The sequence below is a fragment of the Pyrus communis genome, chromosome 9 (genome assembly GCF_041283825.1).
Source record: "Pyrus communis isolate YQ-2024b chromosome 9, ASM4128382v1, whole genome shotgun sequence".
Classification (NCBI taxonomy): Eukaryota; Viridiplantae; Streptophyta; class Magnoliopsida; order Rosales; family Rosaceae; genus Pyrus; species Pyrus communis.
This window is the reverse complement of record NC_142573.1, coordinates 25,175,471-25,198,272: the sequence shown is the minus strand read 5'-3', so window position 1 is coordinate 25,198,272 and position 22,802 is coordinate 25,175,471. Positions and strand designations below refer to the sequence as shown.

Here is a 22,802-nt window from a genome sequence, read left to right as displayed (position 1 = left end):
GTTTCCAAATACTAGTAGGCAAGGTAGGGTTGTACATTTTTGTCTCGCTTAATTATCTTTCTTGCGAACCAAGTATCATTCTCCTAAAGCAAGTAGGAAACCCAAATCCACATTTTACATAAAACCCTAACCCTATTTCTTAGTCGGCAAGACTCCAAATCCTAAACCAATTAGGAAACCCCTTGATTGCTATTTATACCCACTGAACATCCTAGCTTGTTTAGACTTTTGCTTCCAATTTCAAAACTTAGAAACCCTATCACATATACCACATAACATGGACACTGTGGAGGGCCAAAGTGATGAGTTCTGGGATGTGGTGGGCGATACCACCTACTGCGAAACACGACTACTCAACGTTTTGAAGTTACCAAAATCGGAGAAATATTCCAAGTTGTGGCTCGATATCAAGGCCACCGTTACAGTAATGGTGCTGCCTAGGGATTTAGAGGATGAGGAGGAGTTGGAGGACCACTACAAAGTAATGTTACTAGAAGATGATCAAATGGGACAAACCACCGACGTCGTCGAGTACGAGGAAAAACTTGAGATTGACCTTTTGATGGGGGACAATGCCACAAAAAGGACTTTGGATACCATAACTCAGGAGCTATCCAAACTGATCCCTGTCCGTTCTGGGAATCTTTTATCTGCCGCGGCTACTATATTACGGGATGCGCGTGCTGTTGCAAGAGATAGGAGTTTTGTTGTTATCAATGGTGCTGATCAAGGTCGCACCAACCCTGTACTTGTGCACATGGAGGCATCCATCAGCATTGATGCGGTTGACGACGAGCCGCCGGTTGATGCGCAGCCTGCGTTCGTGCCGGCGAGTAAATCTTCGATTGAGAAGTTAGAGAGGGTGAAAGTGGAAGCCTCGTCGCAGGGGGTTTGTTGCTCGATTTGTCTGGCGGAGATTGTGGTTGGTTCCGAAGCACTTGGTATGCCGTGTTTGCATTTTTACCACGAGGAGTGCATTGTCGAGTGGTTGGAGAAAAGCCGGTTCTGCCCGCTGTGCCGCTTCTCAATGCCTACTGACGATCATTACTCATCATGATTGATTTCCTCATTGAAATTTGATGAATCATTATAGCTTGTTATTGTTTTTAGTAATCTGATTCATCGGCAAAAATCCTTTGATAATCGTCTACAAAAATCCTTATTATGAGTTACCTCCAACAAACGTCGTTGCTAAGCTATCTTATAATAGCACAAAATATCTTCTTTTTTTTCCCCATAACTCTTAATCATTTTATTAATCCGATCTACTTCTTATTTTAAATTTTGCTTCCTGGTTTCTTCTCAAATTATCAATCATTGTTTAATGTTAACAATTGCAATTTAAATTAATTAAGTTAGGTGTTAGAATTCAATCAATCTTAGTAATCTAAGGTGGAACGATTTAGTACTTGTCCACTATGATACTTTTACGATTAATAAATTTTCGAGCATTAAAATTAAAAACTTAATTGACTTAATTCCGATTAGTCTAATTTTCGCAACAAAGTGAGGCAATAAGAAAAATATCAAAGAAATAAGTGTTGGAATCATGACCTAAACTAATGCCCAAAGAGGGAGAAGTAGAGAAAATTAATTAACCGAGGTGTATCGCTCATAACCATAAAAGTAGGGGCTGGTTTTATAATACAGTAAATATATGGTTGTACTCGAAAAAAAGGCAAAAGTAATTTGAAAACTTGAATCAAATTCGGGTGGAAACCCGACCCACTATGGAGGTGCCTCTAAAACCCAGCGAGTATCTGCAGACTTTGCATCGCAAACTTTTGTCTCACCGTTTTGAACCGCAGTTGTTTCAGTAGCAACAGAGTTCGCACCTTCTTTCGTTAGTCAGGTCAGTTTTCGCTTCAGTTCTTCTATCTTTTCTCTGTTTGTTTCCTCAGAAAATCTCACGGAAAATATCTCAGAAAGTTTGAATTTTCCGTTGTATGACAATTTTCTGATTGAATTTTGAATTTTAGATTAGAGTGAAGGGGAGAGACTAGAGGAATATTTTCATGGCTTTTCGTGGAGGTGCAAAGCGTTCTCTGGGTTCAATCCTGTGTAGCAGGGTGCTGCCGAACACTAGCTATACTTCTTCCACAGCTTCCGCTGCTTCTTCTGCTGCTAATGGGCGGGGGTTTTCTACCTGGGTTTCGAGCGAAAGGGCTTCATTTGCCCGCGCCGCGGAGATTCCGGCCTCATTTCCTCCGAAATTTGCCAGTACCCGATGTGGGTCTGCTCTCTTTCTTAGAGGTTTCAGCGTGGAAGCTTCTTCCGCTGATCAAATGAGTCTCATTAAGCAGCTGAGGGAGCGAACCAGTGCGCCGATCAAAGACGTTAAGGCTGCTCTCATTGATAGCAATTGGGACATTGGTCAGAACCCCTTTCTCCCCATTTTTGTTTATGCTAATTTGAATCGGTTATTTGTGTATTTTTTTATAATCCTTATTAAAGTTGGTTTCTTTATTGAAATGCAGAGGCTGCTCAGAAGGAATTGAGGAGGAGAGGGAAGGTTTTGGCGTCGAAAAAGTCATCTCGGATGGCTGCCGAGGGCTTGCTGGCACTGGCTCAGAATGAGAACAAGGCTGCTGTTATTGAACTTAACTGTGAGACTGACTTTGTTGCTCGAAATGATATCTTTCAATACTTGGTTAGTGTGACTGATATGATTCCTCCATAGTTTTTGAGTTCTATTTGATTAGTTGTTATTGTAAGTATATGGTTGCGTACTTTCATTTAGGACCATTCTCACCAATGGTTTTTGTTTTCATAAGAAATAAAGTAATTTCCATTGGTTTTTTCCTCGAACATTTACACTCCATTCTTATCGTCTTTCATTTTGAATATATCACAAATTTGCTAGACGTTGGAGCTCATAAATAATCGATTCTACCGTTCTTATAGGCCTTAGCTTTAGCAAAGAAAGCGTTGCTGGTTGAATGTTCTTCTCAACTGGTTTCTGGGGTCTTTAACATTGCCTCCAAGGAGTTGGAGGTAAGCATTTTGCATTGCTTTATTAGTAGTGTTATTGTTTTCAACTTTTCATATGTTGGTCTAGAATCAATATGCAATTTCCTAGTCTTCAATGTTATTATGATTGCTCTGCCACTAACATGATGAGTCTTTTTAAGAACATTATCATGCACTGATCTTTGATTTAGTGAGTGGAAACCATAATGGTTCATTTACCTTGATTTATGGTTGCTCTTAATCTTTGTAATAGACCTGAGATATAATATTTCTATTTCTGGTGTATTCGTTCGCCACTGCTCGATGCATCTTATTCATTTTGTGTTGAATAAAAAAGTTTGATTCTTTTCAAAAGAAAAGGCTGAAATGAGAAAAGTTGTCCTTAAAGTAGGAAAAATGGTGACTGTTATATTTACCCCGAAGTATTGATAAAACCTAGTTATAGCCATAGCAATGCACCCTATGCTTGTTGTAAGTTAAATATGCAATTATTGAAATCGGAGCTCTTAATAAGTTTCCGAAGTAAATTATATTTGTTAACTTATAGTAAACCTATTAGTTGAATTGAATTAATTTCCAATCCCTCTTTACAACTTTAACTGGAATTGGATTCCTGGAAACTTGTTCTTAAGTCGTTCAATCCCTACCAGGACTTGAAGTTAGATCTTGGACATCCAAAAGTTAGTGGAGAAACAACTGTTCAGAATGCAATTACAGAAGTAGCTGCAGTAATGGGGGAAAACGTTAAACTTAGAAGGGGTATTGTGATGTCTACATCTTCACATGGTGTTGTTTCTACCTACCTCCATACAAGTCCTCAACCAGGTAAGTGTTTACCTGCACGTAAAATATTGACTTTAAATGCTATGTGTTCCAGTCATTCAGATACTATCTTGATGCAGGACTAAAAATATCTGAGTTGAAAAGCATTTTTCACTTTGTTGTCATGTTTTATCTATTTACAGGTTTAGGTCGTATTGCTGGAATTTTATCTCTTGCAGTAGAGGACAAAATTACTCAATTGGATCCTATCCAGCGCATTGGTTCACAATTGGCAATGCATGTGGTGGCAGCGAAGCCTTTGTTCTTAACAAAGGAACTTGTTTCTTCTGATGCATTAGAAAGTGAGCGTGAAATTCTTAAGTCTCAGGTACTTAGTGATATCACGTTTTCTTTAATATACCCTCCTCTTAGCAATATTGTAAACATGAATTGAATGGTGATCTCTGTCAAGCAAGTCTAAATTTATCTAATTACATGTAGATATCGCCTTTCTATTTGTTTATAACACGATGAAGGATTCTAATTTCATGTTTTTATGGGTCACCATTTTTGGGATTACTAATTCCTACAGTGGGTAAGAAATCACCGAAAATCCATCTTGTTGGATCAACTTAATGCTGGTAGTTCGCTATCCATTGAGTTATCAATTACCGAGGTTCAAAAACAATTTTCTCCTGAAATGAGCATAACAGAAGCTTTGATAATTTGATATTTATTTTGTAAACCAGAAAATATAGATGCATTTTGTCAAAGCTAGAAGGGACACCAAACATTACTGCTAATGGAAATTTTTGCGAAATTTAACTTTTTTCAATTGAACTTTGCATCATTACTCCAAAATGTTTGTGGCTAAGTGGTCTTTTTCACCAAATTAGCAGCACACCGTGGTCGCGAAACAAATATTTATGATTTCTTGCTACGAATAGAGCATAAAGATTTTTTTATGTACGAGACATCACCTGCAAAGCAGCATTATTGACCAAAAAAGAAATTTTGCTATTGACAAGTAACTTTTCAGATTTGTTGAGAAATTAAGCATAGTGGTAATGTGGAAGCCATTCTCTTTCTTTCTATTTCATTATGGGCTAAACATGTCGCTTCACCACAGTACTAGAGTTTATTAGGTAGTCTTGGGGACATCAACATGTATGCTCTTTTACTGTACTTCACAGTTCACACTCAGCTTGATCCTCATTCTCAGTTGATGGTGATGTTCCACCAATGATTGTGCTGATCCCTTTCATCTGTATATATAGAGAAAAGAAATAAACTCTCTTATTGCAAGTGTTTATACCAATTACTGCTTCTAATAACCACCTACTAGCCAGTAGTAATAACATTTGTTTTCTATTGATGTCAGGCTGAAAGTACAGGGAAGTCTCAAATGGCAATAGAGAAAATGGTGGAAGGTCGCTTGCGCAAGTACTATGAGGAAGTTGTCCTTATGGAGCAGAAGTTTATTATGGACGATACCATAACTATAAAGGTGCACAATTGTTGTACTGTTTTGTTTTAAAATTTTGTTAGATATAGTGATATACTCTAAAGAATTTCAATGATAAGATAAAATGTATTTATTATCTAAAAAACGTTGGAATTGTAAAGAATGAAGCAAAAGTGTGTAAATGAAAAGGAAGAAAAGAATTACACTAACTGCACCTTGTAAAACTTGAGTTTCAAACATAACAAGAATTTTGTTTTCCCACTGTGCATTTTGTTGGTCCAGATCCCCTATTGATCTTTCTGGTATTCTTGTGTTTATGTCATAAATGTTCCAACTCTGAATCCAAAATCCTCAACCCTTAACCTTCAAACTGGAATTGTTTTAGACATAAGAACAAGATCAACATCAACAGGATCAGCAGAGGATTCTATTTCTCCGATTCTAAGTTCTTTGTGTTAATAATATCTAATGAGAACTTGTGCCTGGAAAATGTGTAAACTTGTATGAATATATGGAAATCTAACTGTTGTATTCATAAAAGTACATACAAAAATGTATAAATTCATGTTTTTTTGTAATCCATGTACACATACATCATGCTTGTAAATACCATGGAAAAACAGTTATCCATCATTGATTTACATACATAAATGCATGGGTCCATGTATACATATACAAAATATTTCATTCATGCATGCACACATACTAAACAGCAGTGGTATGTCAGATCAGGTTAGGCCTTTGCCTGCCCCAAATTTCTTCATATCTATTTGTTGAACTTCACCCTCCTTACTTTTTGAGGAATGTCAGGGAATTGTTAGCTGGGTTTATTTTGATGTACTTGTAGTATCTTAGTTGCTTGTCGTTTGTAAAATGGTACCTGCATGTACAAGCTATGTTGTGCATTTGCTGACTCGTGTCTTACAACTTATCTGCAGAAACTTTTAGAAAATCTGTCTAAGGAAGTCGGATCACCTGTGAAGATTGAGAGCTTTTTCAGGATGGAAGTGGGAGAAGGAATTCAGAGGTAGAAATTCTTTGCTTATAGTTTATGCTTTTCCTGTCTTATTATGATTTTGACATTGCTATAGTAACATAATTGATTGGTGCCTAGACTAATGGCCATATTTCATAGTATCCTGTTATCGACTTCATCTATCATGATCAGGAACGTTAACATTGTTGCGGTTATCATCATCATAATTGTTGTTTTGCCTACTTATAACTACTGGGAGTTTTGTTGTCTGATTTGGCTTTTATCGTTGAACTACTGTGTCAACATGAATGTGGTTGGGATCACAGCAATGGATTCTATACTGCACATTCATCCTAAATACTCTCAGAAGTAATTGACCGTTGATGTTCGATCTAACTTCATTATTAAAAAATCCTTGGGTGGGAGCTGAAAGGTTTCCATATTTCCTTTGTGCATATAAGCCAATAATCTCATCCACCGAATCCGAAAACTATGGTTATCAAATGATGGTTGATATTTAGTAGGCTGCATTTTGTACCTGATCAACTCTAAGCAGTTGTGTAGTATGACGTACATTATCTAACATTTGGACACCGTACGTACAGTCGGTCTATATGTGGCTTACTTTATGTACTAATTATTTTTGGTCTATATGAGCTCCTTTTATTCGACGCCTAAGGTAAATGCCGCAACAAAAAGTCCTCGTCTGATGATTGTGTTACTGATTATATGTACTTGCAGGCTAGAAGCATCTAGTACATCGGAACATGTGGCTCAGGCTATTTGAGGAAATGGGGACGTTCACCATGGAAAAGTAGAGTTTAGTTTCAAACGGACCCTTAGAAATGGGATCGGGTTTGTGTCTCTTGATTTTTGCAGGTCCTAATGCTCTGAGTCTGAGATCTTACAAACATGCTTGCGCTCACAAACGGTAGTTATGGCAATGTCCGAATGAGGTATTTTTGTTGGATTGATGTTTGCAGGCTCTGATGTATTGAGAGTTTGAAGTGCCACTTACAAATTTTGTGACGGATGTGAGATTCTTTTACCTTTGCCAACAAAAAAGATAGTAATAATGGAAACCCCAATGGTTAATATTGACCTATTTACTATCTCATATTTAGTGGACAGGGTATTGGGTTTATACCCATGCTTCTCGGGTTCTAAATGCTTCCTTTCCCAAATTAATTTAGTAGTTTCGAATTATCCCCCTCCCCTTAGTAATAGTAAAGATTTAAAGGTATGTGAATATATAGGCCTTAGAGCATCTTCAATGGAAGTCCCTATTTAGGGACTCCCACCACCATTTTTGAATACTTATTTAAGGACTTAAAGGGGAATCTTTGTGTCCCTAAAGGAATATTGCCAACAATGGTAGGGTTCTTATAGTAAAATCCCTAAATTTGAAGTTGTTATGGTTTTACGTGATAATTTGATTAGGTGCACATTTTTTTGCTTATGTTAACTTTTTTTAATTAATTAAAAGCATTAAAATTAAAAGCATTGAAAGCTACAATTAAGATTGTGGGCCTCGTTTTCTACTCAAGGTTGTTCTTATACAATACCTATATGTAAGGATATACACTATGTATTCGTTGAGTGTCTATACATTAGGGACTCACTTTCCGATTCATTTTGTCCCTATATATGTTTTATACCCATTTTATACGATGGTTGTCCCTATTTAGAGACTCCACTGGAGATACTCTTATGTATGATTCGATTGGGTAACTTAGAAAATTGAAGGGATGTTGAAACTGAAGGTGAATGATTTTTCGTTTGAAGAGATAAGAAATTAGATGTGAAGGAAATTTATTCTGTCTAATTCTATCATTTTAGGGGATTGTAATGAATAAATTTTCTTAAACAATAATCCTTCTTTCATTTTCAAGTTGGAGCAATTTTTTGATTAACTTCCTTCATTGCATCTTGAATATAGTGAGTTATCACGTTAATCAACCCTCTACAACAAATGAGGCCATAGTGGACTGAGTGAACTATTTTCACTAAAAGTGGTCTTTTACCACAGTGGTGAAAATGTGTTGGGTCCTTGCATGACAGAGTGTGTTCAAATCCTGTCGGTGGTTAATCTAACTCCTAATCTAACAAAATCTATCGATTTTGGTTAACTTAAAAGCACCAAAATAAGTTATTTAGTATTACGATCTAGTAATATTTCTCTTCATTTGTAAATGAGAGGGTTTAAGTTTGAATCTAGTAGATATCAAGTTTGATACCAATTTATTTTCTCACCTTTAGTATTAATTTATTGTTGTATCAACAAATATGACTAAAAGTAATGGTGGAATCTAGGTCTTAGGTAGAGCATTGCTTGGTTCATGGCATGAGTTATTCTTTCTTAGCTATAAATTACGTATGCATAAAATAAGAAATAATTCTTTTTACATGTAAGCAATGTTCTAAAAAACGGTCTAGGCATTGGGCGGTGGTGACCCGAGGCGTTTTCTTGCAAATCGGTTGGAAAAATCAGTTAGGCTCTAGGCGGGCGAGGCGGTTAGGAAGTTTTTATTTTATTTTTTATTTTATTGAAATTAAAAAAAAAAAAAAAAAAATCCTATCTACATTACTATATTTCCTTATTTTCTTCCTATTTTGCATTTTATGTGGTTTTAAATTGTGAACGTCTTGTACATGTGTCATCCTACAATACTCATCACTATGGTTCTATGACATATATGCTTAATGTGTTTTTAAATTTTGGACTTGTTGGATACTCTTTTTGCATTTTATTATTCTTTTATTATCTTATCCATGAATTTCATACAAGTTTAATTTTTATAAGTGTCAATATGCACTTATTTACAAGATATACAAGAAATTTATCTAAATCCGCCTAGACCCACCTAGCCACCTAGGCGCTAGGCGCCAGCCCGCCGTCCGACTAGCGACTAACGTTTTTTAGAACCTTGCATGTAAGCAGTAAAGTGTTTTTCGAATTTTGTGTTATTAACGTTGGAATGTTGTAGGCATGCAAGCAAAACAGATGTATATCCCACACTGGCACTCAAAGCTATACCAAAGAGTGAGATGTAGTCCAATAAGAGGGAGACAGGAAAAGGTGTTTTTATGAGATGGAAAGCAACTTTAATACCATAGATAAAATGCGCCATATTTTGTCAACCAACATAAAAAGAATGGTACTATTCGCACACTTTTTTTTATACCTCATACACATCTTTCTCAAATTTCGGCCATTAAATAGAATGAATTGAAGAAAATTAAAGGACAAAAATTTACAAAAGATATGTGAGAAGTAAAAATTGATGCATGGATAGCACCATCCTATAAAAATCATTAAAAAGAAAAACAATATTTAATATTAAATGGAGTATTATTTTAAAAAATAATAGAGTTAATCAGATATAAGACCAATTTCGTAATTAAATATTAGGTTTAATCATGAATGCTTTGCTTATCAATTTAGATCCGTTTACTTCCAATCCAACAAAGAAACTTTCCTAGTTTATACACTTAAGAATGTGTTTCTACAAAATCATGTAGTAAATGGTTGAACCGTTTTGGGTTTTGATCTACCATAATTTTAGAACCCATACAGGTTAATTCACATAATAAACTCACTAAAGGTCCACCACTCTTCAACACAGGTTCATTAACATTATAATTCACAACGAGGTCCATTCACTTAATAAACTTACACTAAAAAGTTCAAAACTCTTCAACGCAGGTTCATTTATAATTCACACAAGGAGGTTCATTCGCATTTATAATTCACATAACGAGGTTCATACACATTACACTAAAAGTTCAACACTCTTCAACGCCGGTTCATTAGCATTATAATTCACATAACGAGGTTCATTCACACAATAAACTTACACTAAAAAGGATTCTTTAGAGAAAGACCCTTAAAACTTCTATTTTTCAAACAAAAATTCAACTAATATTAAACATTCAAATAAAATCCAAATTTCAAATAGACTACCATGTAGACAAATATATGTAACCAATTATTGCAACATATTTACAACTTATGCCACAAAACCCTTATTATGTTAATAAATATTATTACTCACCCTAATTATGATTAGCAATTAACCTCATATGGAAATTTTACCTTTTTTGTTTCATAAATATTATTAACATATATATATTTAAATATATATTAATTACCCATATTCATAAACAATTATAGGCACATTTTTTGTCACATCCCGGCTGACACACCCCGACCAAGATCAAGGCATGCTGGGCGTCACGTGGAAGTGACGTAATCATGTGCACAGTGCGGAAGCTAATAAATAATAATAAAAGTACGAATAAATAAAAACCTAGCTATACACAAAGTAATGACATACATGTGCAAGCATAAGTGTGAGAAACAAAGTTCAGAGCACGGAAGACCTAATGCAGTCCGGGCGAAACAACACTAAATAAACACACCCAAAGATGGTCCTACACTGGTGATAATCTGTCAGATAAGCTGGGAAAATCCTCTGGGGAGCCACCAAAAGCGCTAGCCAAACTAGAACCTGGAGGGGCGCAAAACAGAAAGCATGAGTGGGCAAAAACAAAGCTTTTCAAAAACCATTTCACAAACAAAGTTCTAACCCCTCGCCGTAAAACCTGTATACTTCCCAGAAAATAAAATATATATATATATATATATATATATATATATATATATATATAAGTCATGCTCAGAAATATGCCATGCCAAATGCCTCGAAATAAAATGCAAGTACTCAGGTAATGCCAAACAATGTCATGTAATCTATCAGCCGGAGTCACCTAACGTGACCTGTACGGCTGAATCTAGAGCTCAAATCTCCAACTCACTGACTATACCTACACAGGATTCGGAACCACCTAAAGTGGTCTGTACGACAGGACTGGGTGTATAATAAGTACGCTCAAGTGCTACGATCACGTGAAGACTAGGCGAATAATCGCCGGTCACCTACGAGTCGGAACCACCTAAAGTGGTCTGTACGACAGGACTGTGCACCTAACTTGGATCCAAGATGAGCGTGTGGTGCGGGAGGTGAACATCACATGAAGGATTGTGCCAAACTCTGGGCGGGAGCATTAACACCAGGGGTGCAGGTTATGAGCTCTTTATGCATCTCAAATCACTACTAAACAAAAACATAAACCATAACTTACCGGGCACTTACCTGTGCGTCCGCAGCACCAACACACACACACACACACACACACACACACACACACATATATATATATATGCAACTAATAATGCATACTTAAATGGGCAAACATAATGCATGGCGTATAAACGTATAAACGTTTCATTTCACTTTCTGGGAAAAACATAAGTATATAGGTATATACAGCAAACCAAAAGCCCACTCACTGGTATGTAGAAGGGTCATAACCCCCTTGCCTCGAGTGACCGTGCTCGACTTTGGGATAAATCTCACCTATATGCGAAACAACTATAAATACGTAAATTTGAAAGCACATAACCAACAATACGAAATAACTTCTCATACAATGCTCAAATGGGGTGTATGAATACACCAACGTGATCTACTCAACCTCACAAACATCCCCATATTTTGAAAATAATTTTCCGATGCCGCACGAGCCCCCACGCGCCGGCCAAGGCACTGCCACACGCGCAGGCACGTGCCTGGCATATTGACGGCGTTAGTTAACGTCGTCAGGAATATTCCGTTAACACCGTTAGGAATATTCCGTCCAAACTGATGGAATATTCCGTCATCTTCTCCGGCCAAACTCCGGCACCGTTGCCGGCGCTAGAAAACCGGGAAAAATATTCAAAACTTCGTATCTCACTCGTTTTTCAACCAAATTTCACAAAATTGGTACCAAAATGAAGCTTACAACAAGAGGAACAAATCCATACCACTTTCAAGCACTAAAACCCACAGAATCTCGCTGGAAAAACACCACCAACTCCGGCCAAACCTGCAACTCACGATTCCGATGTTCAAAACCTTCAAACGAACCACCCCGAGCCTCCTAAGGACCTCACCAAGCTTCCTACAAGCTTGAAATTCCCAAAAACACAAGAATTAACGTGTGCATGAACAGTGACCAAAATCGGGGATCTCGAGTTCGACGTGAAAACGAAGGTATCCTTACCTGAAATGGGTATGGTTGAACTCCGAAGGACCTCACGAGCACAACTGTGTAATTTGTTTCCTCGATCTGTGAAGATTTCAAGGGTTTTAGGTGTTGTCCGTACAAGAAGATAGGAAAGGGAGAGAGAGAGGGACTCGGGACAGGGCATAAAGAGAGGAAATGAGTGTGGTGTGTGTGTGGTCCAAACTCCACCAACCAAAGCCCAAAAATGACCACACAACGAAACAAACATACTAGGGGCAAAACCGTCATTTCATCCCTACGGTACGAAAAGTCCGGGACGGGCTGTCACACTGGCCCGGAAGGGGGACCAGTTCTCGGGCTCGCTCCACCACCGTAGCATGATATTTTCCGCTTTGGGCCCCGACCACGCCCTCACGGTTTTGTTTTTGGGAACTCACACGAGAACTTCCCAATGGGTCACTCATCCTGGGAATGCTCTCGCGCGCTACTTGCTTAACTTCGGAGTTCCGATGCAACTCGAAGCCAGTGAGCTCCCAAAAGGCCTCGTGCTAGGTAGGGATGAGAATATACATATAAGGATCACTCCCTGGGCGATGTGGGATGTCACAATCCACCTTAGGGGCCCGACGTCCTCGTCGACACACCACGGCTAGGGTTAGGCTCTAATACCAAATTGTCATATCCCGACCCGGGGAGGGGGACCACTTCCTGGGCCCGCTCCACCACCATAGCACGATATTGTCCTCTTTGGGCCCCAACCACGCCATCACGGTTTTGTTTCTGGGAACTTACACGAGAACTTCCTAATGGGTCACCCATCCTGGGAATGCTCTCCCGCGCTACTCGCTTAACTTCTGAGTTCCGATGGAACCCGAAGCCAGTGAGCTCCCAAAAGGCCTCGTGCTAGGTAGGGTTGAGAATATACATATAAAAGATCACTCCCCTGGGCGATGTGGGATGTCACATTTTTCGTATGAAAAAAATGATCCTTTATATAATCAGCTATTTTGCATCAAATAATATTGTTTGATAGAAAAAAACAAAAATCAATTAATATTCTTTTATTTTGTTGGTAAATTATTTTACACAGATTATTACATACATTAGCCATTTTGATTTGTTATTATGTATGCGTGTCAAAAATAATTTATCTATATTTATATGTAATGTATAAGTAAATTAATTTTTTTATAAGAATTAAACAATATGTAAATTATAAGTACATTATTTACTTATAAGAATTAAACAATAGATAAATTATATTTTAGGTACATTATGTTTCTAAAAAAAAAGAAAATTGAAATTCATAAACAAAAAGTAGTAGATATATTGAATCAAAAAAACATTTTATTTATTTATTTTGTAGGTAAATTAATATTGAATCAAATAACATTTTTTTTATTTTGTAGGTAAATTATTTTGCATGTATTATTACATATATTGGGAGTATTTTATTACTAACACATATGTCCAAATAATTTACCTATGTTTTTACGTAAATTACTCCATAGTTCCCTTTCAGTTTCCATGTGACATCCCGTCCCGGAAATATCGGAAACGTGCATATGAAATGACCCTTTTACCCCTAGCTTGTTTTCGTATTATTGTTTTGGTTGTTTTGTGTGGTGTTGGCAAGCTTAGGGCCACACACACACACACACACTGTCTCACTCTCACTGTCTCTCTCTCTCTCTCTCTGTGAGTTCCCCGAGCCCCATTCCCTTTCTTCCTCTTTGAAAACGTACGGACAAACCCCAAAACCCCTCAAACCTTAACAGATCGAAGAAACCAAGTGCACCATCAAGTTCGTGAAGCTGAGAGGAGTCCAGTGGTACCAATTTTAGGTAAAGACTTTGACGTTTTCACGTCGATTTTACAAGCTCCGTTTTAGTCACTGTTCATGCAAGATTAATCTGGTTAGTTTTTGAACTTTTGAAGCTTGTAGTTGTGTTGGTGAGGTCCCAAGGAGCCTCGGAGTGCTTCGTTGGACAAAATTGGACGTCGGGATCGTCCTGTTCTAAGTTGGCCGGTTTTGGAGAATTTGCACAGGTATAATCTAGTGAGTTTTAGGCCTTAAATTGTGTATGGTTGTGTTCTACTAGTTTAGGGCTTTATTTTGGTGCAAGAAACGTGAAGAATGGTGGAAAAATGAGCGAGAAAACCCAAGTTGCAGGTTTTCCCAGTTTCCGGCGCCGGCAACGTCGCCGGCGATTGAATGAAGAAGGCGACGGAATATTCCGTCAATTCTGACGGAATATTCCTGACGCCGTTAACGGAACCTGTTAGTTTTAACGGAATATTCCGTCAGTTTAACGGAATATTCCTGACGGCGTCTGTTGACACCGTCAGTGTGCGTGGCACGTGGCCGCGCGTGGGGGGCGCGTAGGTCCATGCCTATTTCGGCGCGTGGGGGCGCGTGAGGGGTCCAAAAATTATTTTAAAAATATGGTTGTGATCCTGAGGTTGTGTAGAGCACGTTGGTATATTCATTTGTCCATTTTGAGCAATGTATGAGAAGTTATTACGAGAAATGGGTTATGTGCTTTAAAGTTAACTTTTTTATAGCTATTTCGCATATAGGTGACACGTACCCCGAGGACGAGCATGCACACGCGAGACAGGGGGGCTACGACCCTTCTACATACCAGTGAGTGGGCTTTTGTTTTCCGTATATACCTATATACATTTATATTCCCAGAAATTGAGTAAAAAGGGTTATTTGCCTTATGCCATGCATGTTATTATTATCGTTTATGCATCATTGCACGCATTAGTAGTGGCATACATATATATGCATATTGGGTGCTGTGGATGCACAGGTAAGTGCCAGGTAAGTGGTATTCATGTTTACTTTCAGCAGTAGTTTGAGAGACTTAGAGAGCTCATAACCTGCACCCCCGGTGTTAGTGCTCCTGCCCAGAGTAGGGCACAGTCCTTCACGTGATGTTCACCTCCCGCACCACACGCTCAGCTTGGATCCAAGTTAGGTGCATAGGCCTGTCGTACAGACCACATTAGGTGGTTCCGACTCGTAGGTGACCCGCGATTATTCGCACAACCTTCACGTGATCGTGCACTAGAGCGTCTATATATGTTACACCCAGACCTTTCTTACAGACCACTTTAGGTGGTTCCGACTCGTGGGCAGGTTCAGACATTGAGATTGAGATTTGAGCTCTAGATGCAGCCGTACAGGTCACGTTAGGTGACTCCGGCTGCTAGATTATATGATATAGAGATGTTATACCTGAGCACTTGCATATCGTTATGAGATTTTGGCATGGCATATTATCGAGCATGATTGGCATATCTGTTCATACGTATATATATTTATTTTCTGGGAAGTATACAGGTTTTACGGCGAGGGGATAGAAAGTATTTTGCTAAAGAGTTTTCAAAGAGCTTTGTTTTTGCCCACTCACGCTTTTGTTTTGCGTCCCTCCAGGTTCTAGTTGCTTAGCCGTTGCGGTGGTTTTCCCTGAGGGCTTTTCGGCGTTTCTGACAGACACTCTCCATTGTAGGGTCGCCTTCGGGCGTACTACTGTCGTCTTTTTCGTTTGGGCTGCTATAGACCTGCTCTGAAATTGTATCTCACTTACTAGCACTTGTTTTAGTACCTTGTATGCTAGTTTTTAATTACTCGTACTTTTATATTACTACTTTATTAGCTTCCGCACGTGCACATGGCTACGTCACCTTTGTGTGACGGCCAGCACGCTCCGATCTCGGTCGGGGTGTGTCATTCCATTTGGTAAGAAAATAACAGGATTAAATTGAAATTGTCTAATTTTATGCAAATTTGGAAAATAATTACGAAATCTAAAGGAAAGTATAACATTAATGTTTATTTATTTATTTTATTTTTTTCCAGAAGCATTAACATACAATTTGTTATGATATATTAATATGCATTGAATTTAAACATTAATACATTTTTTATACATTTTTTTTCATTAATCCCTCCCTTCAAATCTGCATAGAATTAAATGTATACATTAAAATTGTAATTAGGGGTATTTTAGGCATTTGGAAAATGAAAAATGTGTAAAGTCAAACAGAATTAATGAATTTGCTTATGTGAAGCCTAGTTATTGGTTTTTATTCAAGTAAAAAGACTATATCTGGTTTTATGTAAAGAAACTTGAGTTTCAAGGGTTAAAAGCATATTTTCAGAAAAGATTATATGTACATAATAGGTTCAACATATAGCATTTGTTTCACTCAATTAACCAAACAACTTGTATCCAAAAATCTACACGACCTTAACGATGTTTGCAAATTCAAACTCAAAAAACCAAAAAAAACAAAAATATCATTTTGAAACGCACGGTTTTCTTGTTCTATCATTTACAGTTGCATTGAAATAAGGGATTGAGAGGAATTGGAGGCTACTGTTTGGGACCTAGTGGCATGAGGGTAAAACCAAGACAATAGCAAAACCTTTATATATCTATGTCGCATACGTTTTAAACGGCAAATCTCTTATCTGTTTAGAAGTGTTTTTAGAATGAGCGGCCGGGTGGGACTTAGATGGCCGGTGGATCAACGGTGAGCCGTTCAACCAGGGGTCTATCCATAGTTTTGTGTCAGTTCCCGTTCCAATGAAGTAAGAGATCCCCTCAAACTTGTTCTTGAGTGCCCCTCTTCCTTTGGGTCGCGACTGTTGTCATAATCAACAAGGTTGAAACTTCCAGGAAAAAACTTCGAATTGGGAGGGCGATCCTCCCCCCTTCGAACGAGGCAAGAAATGGAAGACATTTTTCAAAATGTTTGGAAAAGACCATGGCCTTCAAGCCCAGCAAGAAGGGCCCCCCCTAATGAATAGCGCCTTATATTATAAAATAAAAAATGCAACCTTTCAATGTAAGTGTTTTTGGAACTAATCTTTAGTAAAATACAACTACATTCTGGAAAAATACTTGAAATGATTCATGCAAGAAGTATGTAACTGATGTTTCCTGAAGAAAGTACCTCAAGTGCTTTTGAAATTCAGAAACACTTGCATCAAAAATATTTTCAATTATTTTAAAGCATTTCCAAACAAGTCATATGCTATTAGATTAAACACAAAGCTATGTTAGGGAATTCGACTTTTATAAGGCCCAAATTAATATTGCAGTTAATATTTTATCGCAGTAGTATTAAATAATTATGCACTAGTCTAGGTTTGATCTCTACCAAATTTTTTTCCCCCTACTAATTAAATATTTAGCCACTAACAATTTTACTTTACTAAAAAAATAATAACAATAGTATTGTATTAATATAGTATAAATATATTGTAATTGGCATGGAATAAATAAATGGGGAGAGTGAGTGGAATAATATTTTTACTTTACTAAAAAAATAATAACAATAGTATTGTGTTAATACAGTATAAATATATTGTAATTGGCATGGAATAAATAAATGGGGAGAGTGAGTGGGAGAATTGTGTGAAAGATGCTTGAAAATGTGACACCAACGATCCCGTGACGCAGCAGGCAGCAGGCAGCAGGCAGGCGCCACTGACTCGTTCAACCGCGCGCTACCGCCACCGACAAAAAAAAAATAAAAATGCAAGACCTGAACCTAACTTGTCACGCAAACTCTACTATTTTTTTTTCTTATAAAATGAATCAGCTGATAGTTTTGTCACAGCAATCCATATTTCAGGAAAATCGAAAAGAAAGCATTTTAGCTTTCCTTTTACCAACATCGTGCGATTTATTAGCAGTAAAAATTGAACTCATGACATATATCATGTGGAATACAGACCTATAATTCATCTCAATTACTGAGCCACCCATGATGATTACGCAAACCCTACTATTCATTCATGCATATATCTCAAAAGGTGACTCACATGCTTTCCTGTTAATTCACACGTAAATTATATACAAGTCACAAGTGTTTATTTGGTTCCCAAGCTATCACATTCATATGTATCTTTCATTGAATTAATCATCCATAATTCATGGATGAGAGATGTAGAAGTATAGGGGAGGGATACACGGAAGGAATATTGGCCTCCAAATGATGCGACATTGTGTCTTCGTTCACCTCTGAATATACAATAGATTTCATTGTATTACTATGACTCCTACGTAATATGATACTCTGAATATACTACAGATTTCATTGTATTACTATGACTCCTAACCAACAAGATATTCTAATTGCGTCTACTGTTTTTTTTTTTTTGGTCACACATATGTGTTGGTGGCATTTGTGGATTTGTGTTTTGATAGTTGTATAGGGGTTTACTCTAATTTATTTGATTGTGCATATTCACTTCAAATCAACTTCTTAATTAGTCAGTGGAGCAATGTACCCATTTGGTGTGACCTCTGTATTTACTTGTGATGATACCACTCTACCGCTTCTTGTAAAAAAAATAAAAAATAAAAAAAACAAACCCTGATATGTATATTGGCACATGAGACGTTTAGTGTTTGAATGTAACGACTTAGCACAATAGTATTAGAAGAACTAATAATTTGTAGATAGAGTAGTACTCTTTAATACAAGTTAGTCCTACATACAATAACAAAGATCATCCACATATGTATAAAGGGTGGTATACATACTTCATTTTATCTCCTACACATCCTTCTCATTTTTTGATCGTTAGATCAAATGAATTGAAGAAGATCAAATAACATAAATCAACTTAAAATGTGTTGGAGGTAAAAAAAAAAAAAAAAGTGTGAATAGCACCACCGATCTATAAACTACAAGTAACATTATTGTTTCCGATAAGCTCCTAATCCCATTTCAAAAACTAAAAATGAATAAGTCAATGACAATGAAGAAAGGTCCCACACGTTATTTAACGGAGTATATTTGTTAATTAATTAAGAAATTATAAGAAAACCAACCTGAAATGCAGTAACGTACCTTCCGATACATTTTCTTGTTTTCTTTTTCTTTCTTTTTTCTTCTCTTTTGGCCCAACGCGGACTCCACCAACAATATGTCAAACCCAGATACATCACAACTGGCTCTATTATTATTTCAGAATCTTCAATCCTTTTTCATAGGTTTTTATATAAAAGGAAGAAAAATCGAACATAATACTTCAGGTTTGGATGCAGAAGTAAATGCTTTTATTCATATTTTTAGTTGAGAGACGTCTTCATCAATTCCCTTGTATAAATCTTCAACTCCCTCAAACTTCCAAGACCAAAAGTTTCATCTCATTTCGTATACCTCTCTCTCTCTCTCTCTCTCTCTCTCTCTCTCTCTCTCTCTCTCTCTCGGCAACATGGGCAACTACATTTCTTGTAGCCTAGCAACCCAAATATTGAGCAAGCATGGAAAAGCAGCAACCACTAAAGTGATCGTCCCAAGCGGTGAAATCAAACAATTCAATGTCCCCATAAAAGCCGCCGAGCTGATGGTCGACACCCCAAACTTCTTCCTCGTAAATATCCAGTCTCTCCATGTGGGAAGAAGATTTTCGCATCTCAGTGCCGACGAAGAGTTGGATATCGGCAACGTTTACGTCATGTTCCCCATGAAGAGGCTCAACTCCACCGTCACAACAGCTGATATGGGGCCACTGTTCCACACCGCCGCAGCTGGGTCAGCAAGCAAGCGAGCTTCCGGGAGAAACGTGAGGGTGCGGCCGGCTTATCATCATCAGCCCATGAAGTTTGGTAATGAAGGCGATGAGTGTAAGAGGATTAAGAGTTGGGGAAAAAGTTTGGAGCATGAGGCGGCGACGCCAAAGCTTAACTTAGATGACATCGAAGATTTCTCGGCGCCGGAGTTTATGCACAGGTTGTCTATGAGTAGGTCAAAGAAGCCATTGCTGGATACCATAGCAGAAGAGCCTGCAGTTTCTGTTTCTTCAAGGTGATCATTAGTCTCCATAAAAGAAAAGGTGATCATTAGTCTCCGTAAAAAAATGGTGATGATTAGTTATGGCATGCACAGCATAGGGTTGTTTATGGAATTTTAGCCAAGGGAGATTGTAGGAAGTGGTGTGTGTATTTATTATTTACTGCAAACTTATTATACTGGTGGAAGTTTTTTGCCCTCAACGTGGGGTTACACCTTTTCACCATTAGATAGGCTTGAGTTCTGTATGTTAAGGATGTAATGATGCATACAAATATGTGGTTATGGGATTCAATGCTAACTCGCCTCTTCTTAATGTACGTCAAAATACGTCACATGAGTTTTTTTCAAAGTTTTATCGAAAGAGATCAATGGTCTAACATTAATATTATTCACAAATTACGAGACAGCCAATGGTCCAACACCAACTTAACTATATGCTAGCCGTAGCCAAACATGTCACGCCCCGATCCCGATATTCCCCGAACATCAGGATAGGCACGTGCTAGCCGACACCTGAGGGTGACGAAAGTCATTTATTTGAATGCAAATGCTGAGAACAAGAAATAAATAAGACTTATAAATTTAAATATAATGAATTAACATGCAATTGAGAAATGTGTTCAAAGCATACAACTAGCTAGAACTCTAAAAGAGACAATATAAAACATCTAAATACTTTTCTTGGGAGACTTTTCGGTAGCAGACACTATCCTCATCAATTTCCAAAAAGTAACCTTTCCATAAGTTTACCAGACTTACCAGGAAGAGTTCTATGTAGGTGTGAGGTTAAGCCATCTTTTAGTAAAGATTGTTGAAGATTGTAGTGCATGTGATTAGCAGATTGCATCACTATCTTCACGCAGAATTGAATAGTCACCATTCATTATCCTACTGCAATTCATAAACATCATATCGTACTCTAATAGTTCTTTTCCAACGAGATATGTTCGACTCAATGCATCTTTCCACTGCTTCACTTTAAGACCTTATTGTTATGAGTACATGGATGTCGAAACACTTCTAGCAGGATCTGATTAGTGCACTCTGGAACAGTATGACGGCACGGCCGAGGTGAGAATCGGACGATCTTTGTACACTCTCATGTTGTGCGGTAAAATGGTTTTTGGAAGATCAAATTTACAATATGGAAAATTGTGCACCCTTGGGAAATTACTGCTTGCTTATCGAGACAACAAATGTGTGATCGATATCGCGGGCGGCCGACTGTTGTTTCGATAACTTATTCGTTGGGTTTGTTAAGCAAGTGGGCAAGAAAACCCGTCTACGGCAATTGTTACGGATTTACTATTGTTGGGGGCTTGACCCAAAGACAACTTTTCTCATAGTATGTGACGTTACATATGTTTGGGCGAGACCCACCTTCATTTTCGTTTTTGGTTTTCAATATGAGTATTGTAAATTACCTCATTATAGTTATATATTTGTTTTCTGACATTACAAAGGTTTGATCGAGTTTTTCCACTTTCATTTTTAAGTCTGTACAAGTTTTCGACCTATATGTTAGTACATATCTATTTTGATGCTACCGTATTTTACATACATATTTTTGACCCTACACTATTACATCTTTGACTTTATATCGTTATAAAGTATATTTCTACTTTTACACTGATGGGGGAAGAAAGTAGGAGCTTGGAGGCATGAAAGATGGAATCATTCCAAACTGATCATGACGGTGTGGCATTTTCCCTTTTTGTGCAACCACTCTGACTTGATCTATTTGTTACGTATGTATACATACATACATACATTCATACATATATATATATATATATATATTTTTTTTCTTCCTATTTTCGAGTATTTCAATGTAGCAAGTTATTTTAAATTTTGGGACCAAATTTTATTTAAGGGGGGTAGATTGTAAAACCCCTCCCCAAATTTAGTTCGTAACTTTTGCTTTTCCCCTAAAAGCATTTGAAGTTTTCAATTTGGTCCCCTTATCCTTAACTAATCTGGACCCTCCCTTTTAGATTATCTTCTCTCTCTCTGTTTGCCACGTGGCATCATCCCAACTCATCCCCTATCTCTATCTTTCTCTCTCTCTCTCTCTTTTGCCCCGAGACTCACTCAGATCACTCTTCTCTCTTTCACTCTATCCCTCTTTCCCTCTCTCGCCGATCGAACCTGCACCCACACACACCCTTAGAAGCACCCCGGTGATGGCGCAGCACCACCACCACCCTCGTAGACCTTCATTTCCTCTTCACTGTCTTCATGAAGCTTCGGAGTACTCAGAGAACACCAAACCCAGGTCCCGCAAACCGTGGGTGTGTGAGCCCAAATCCAGCCATCTCCGGTCGTCTCACAGCAAACCACATGTACAAACTTCTTCCTCTCACCCCCACCTTCATTTTGGCACCTAGATCGGAGTCTAGGGTGATATTTTGGTCGTCAACCGAAGCTGGGTAGCTCCAACGTTCTTTTTCCGTCCAGAGCAGGTCATTGGGCCAGCTCGTCCCAACCCAATCAAACTAGGCCCCTTTGGGCCGTGTATAGAACTCGGGCCTTAGGCCCCGTTTAAACCCAAACCCTTTTCAATTTTAATTATTTCTATTTTATTGTATTAACCCAAAAACAATAAGGACAGGCTTCAATGCCTAGCCCAATTGGAAACCCTAAACCCTTTCGGACTCAGGCCTCAGGGTCGTGTAGGCTTAGGCCTTCGGGCCTTGGCAGCCAGCTCGTGAGCCTTTGACCCCAAAACCC

General features: G+C 37.9%; 2 protein-coding genes across 2 annotated transcripts; both read left to right on the top strand.

Annotated features, from left to right (window-relative positions):
• Positions 1–1,510: 1,510 nt before the first annotated feature.
• On the top strand, positions 1,511–7,278 carry LOC137740211 (translation elongation factor Ts (EF-Ts)). The gene is made up of 9 exons (XM_068480047.2): positions 1,511–1,852; positions 1,980–2,373; positions 2,478–2,650; positions 2,905–2,994; positions 3,621–3,795; positions 3,936–4,120; positions 5,114–5,239; positions 6,136–6,224; positions 6,915–7,278. The coding sequence occupies exons 2-9, from the start codon at positions 2,016–2,018 to the stop codon at positions 6,958–6,960; spliced, it is 1,242 nt and encodes a 413-aa protein (XP_068336148.2). The 5' UTR covers positions 1,511–1,852; positions 1,980–2,015; the 3' UTR covers positions 6,961–7,278.
• An 11,999-nt stretch (positions 7,279–19,277) lies between these two features.
• LOC137738804 (uncharacterized) lies at positions 19,278–20,282 on the top strand. The gene has a single exon (XM_068478279.2). It carries the CDS (start codon positions 19,492–19,494, stop codon positions 20,086–20,088), a length of 597 nt encoding a protein of 198 aa, XP_068334380.1. The 5' UTR covers positions 19,278–19,491; the 3' UTR covers positions 20,089–20,282.
• The last annotated feature ends 2,520 nt before the right edge of the window (positions 20,283–22,802 follow it).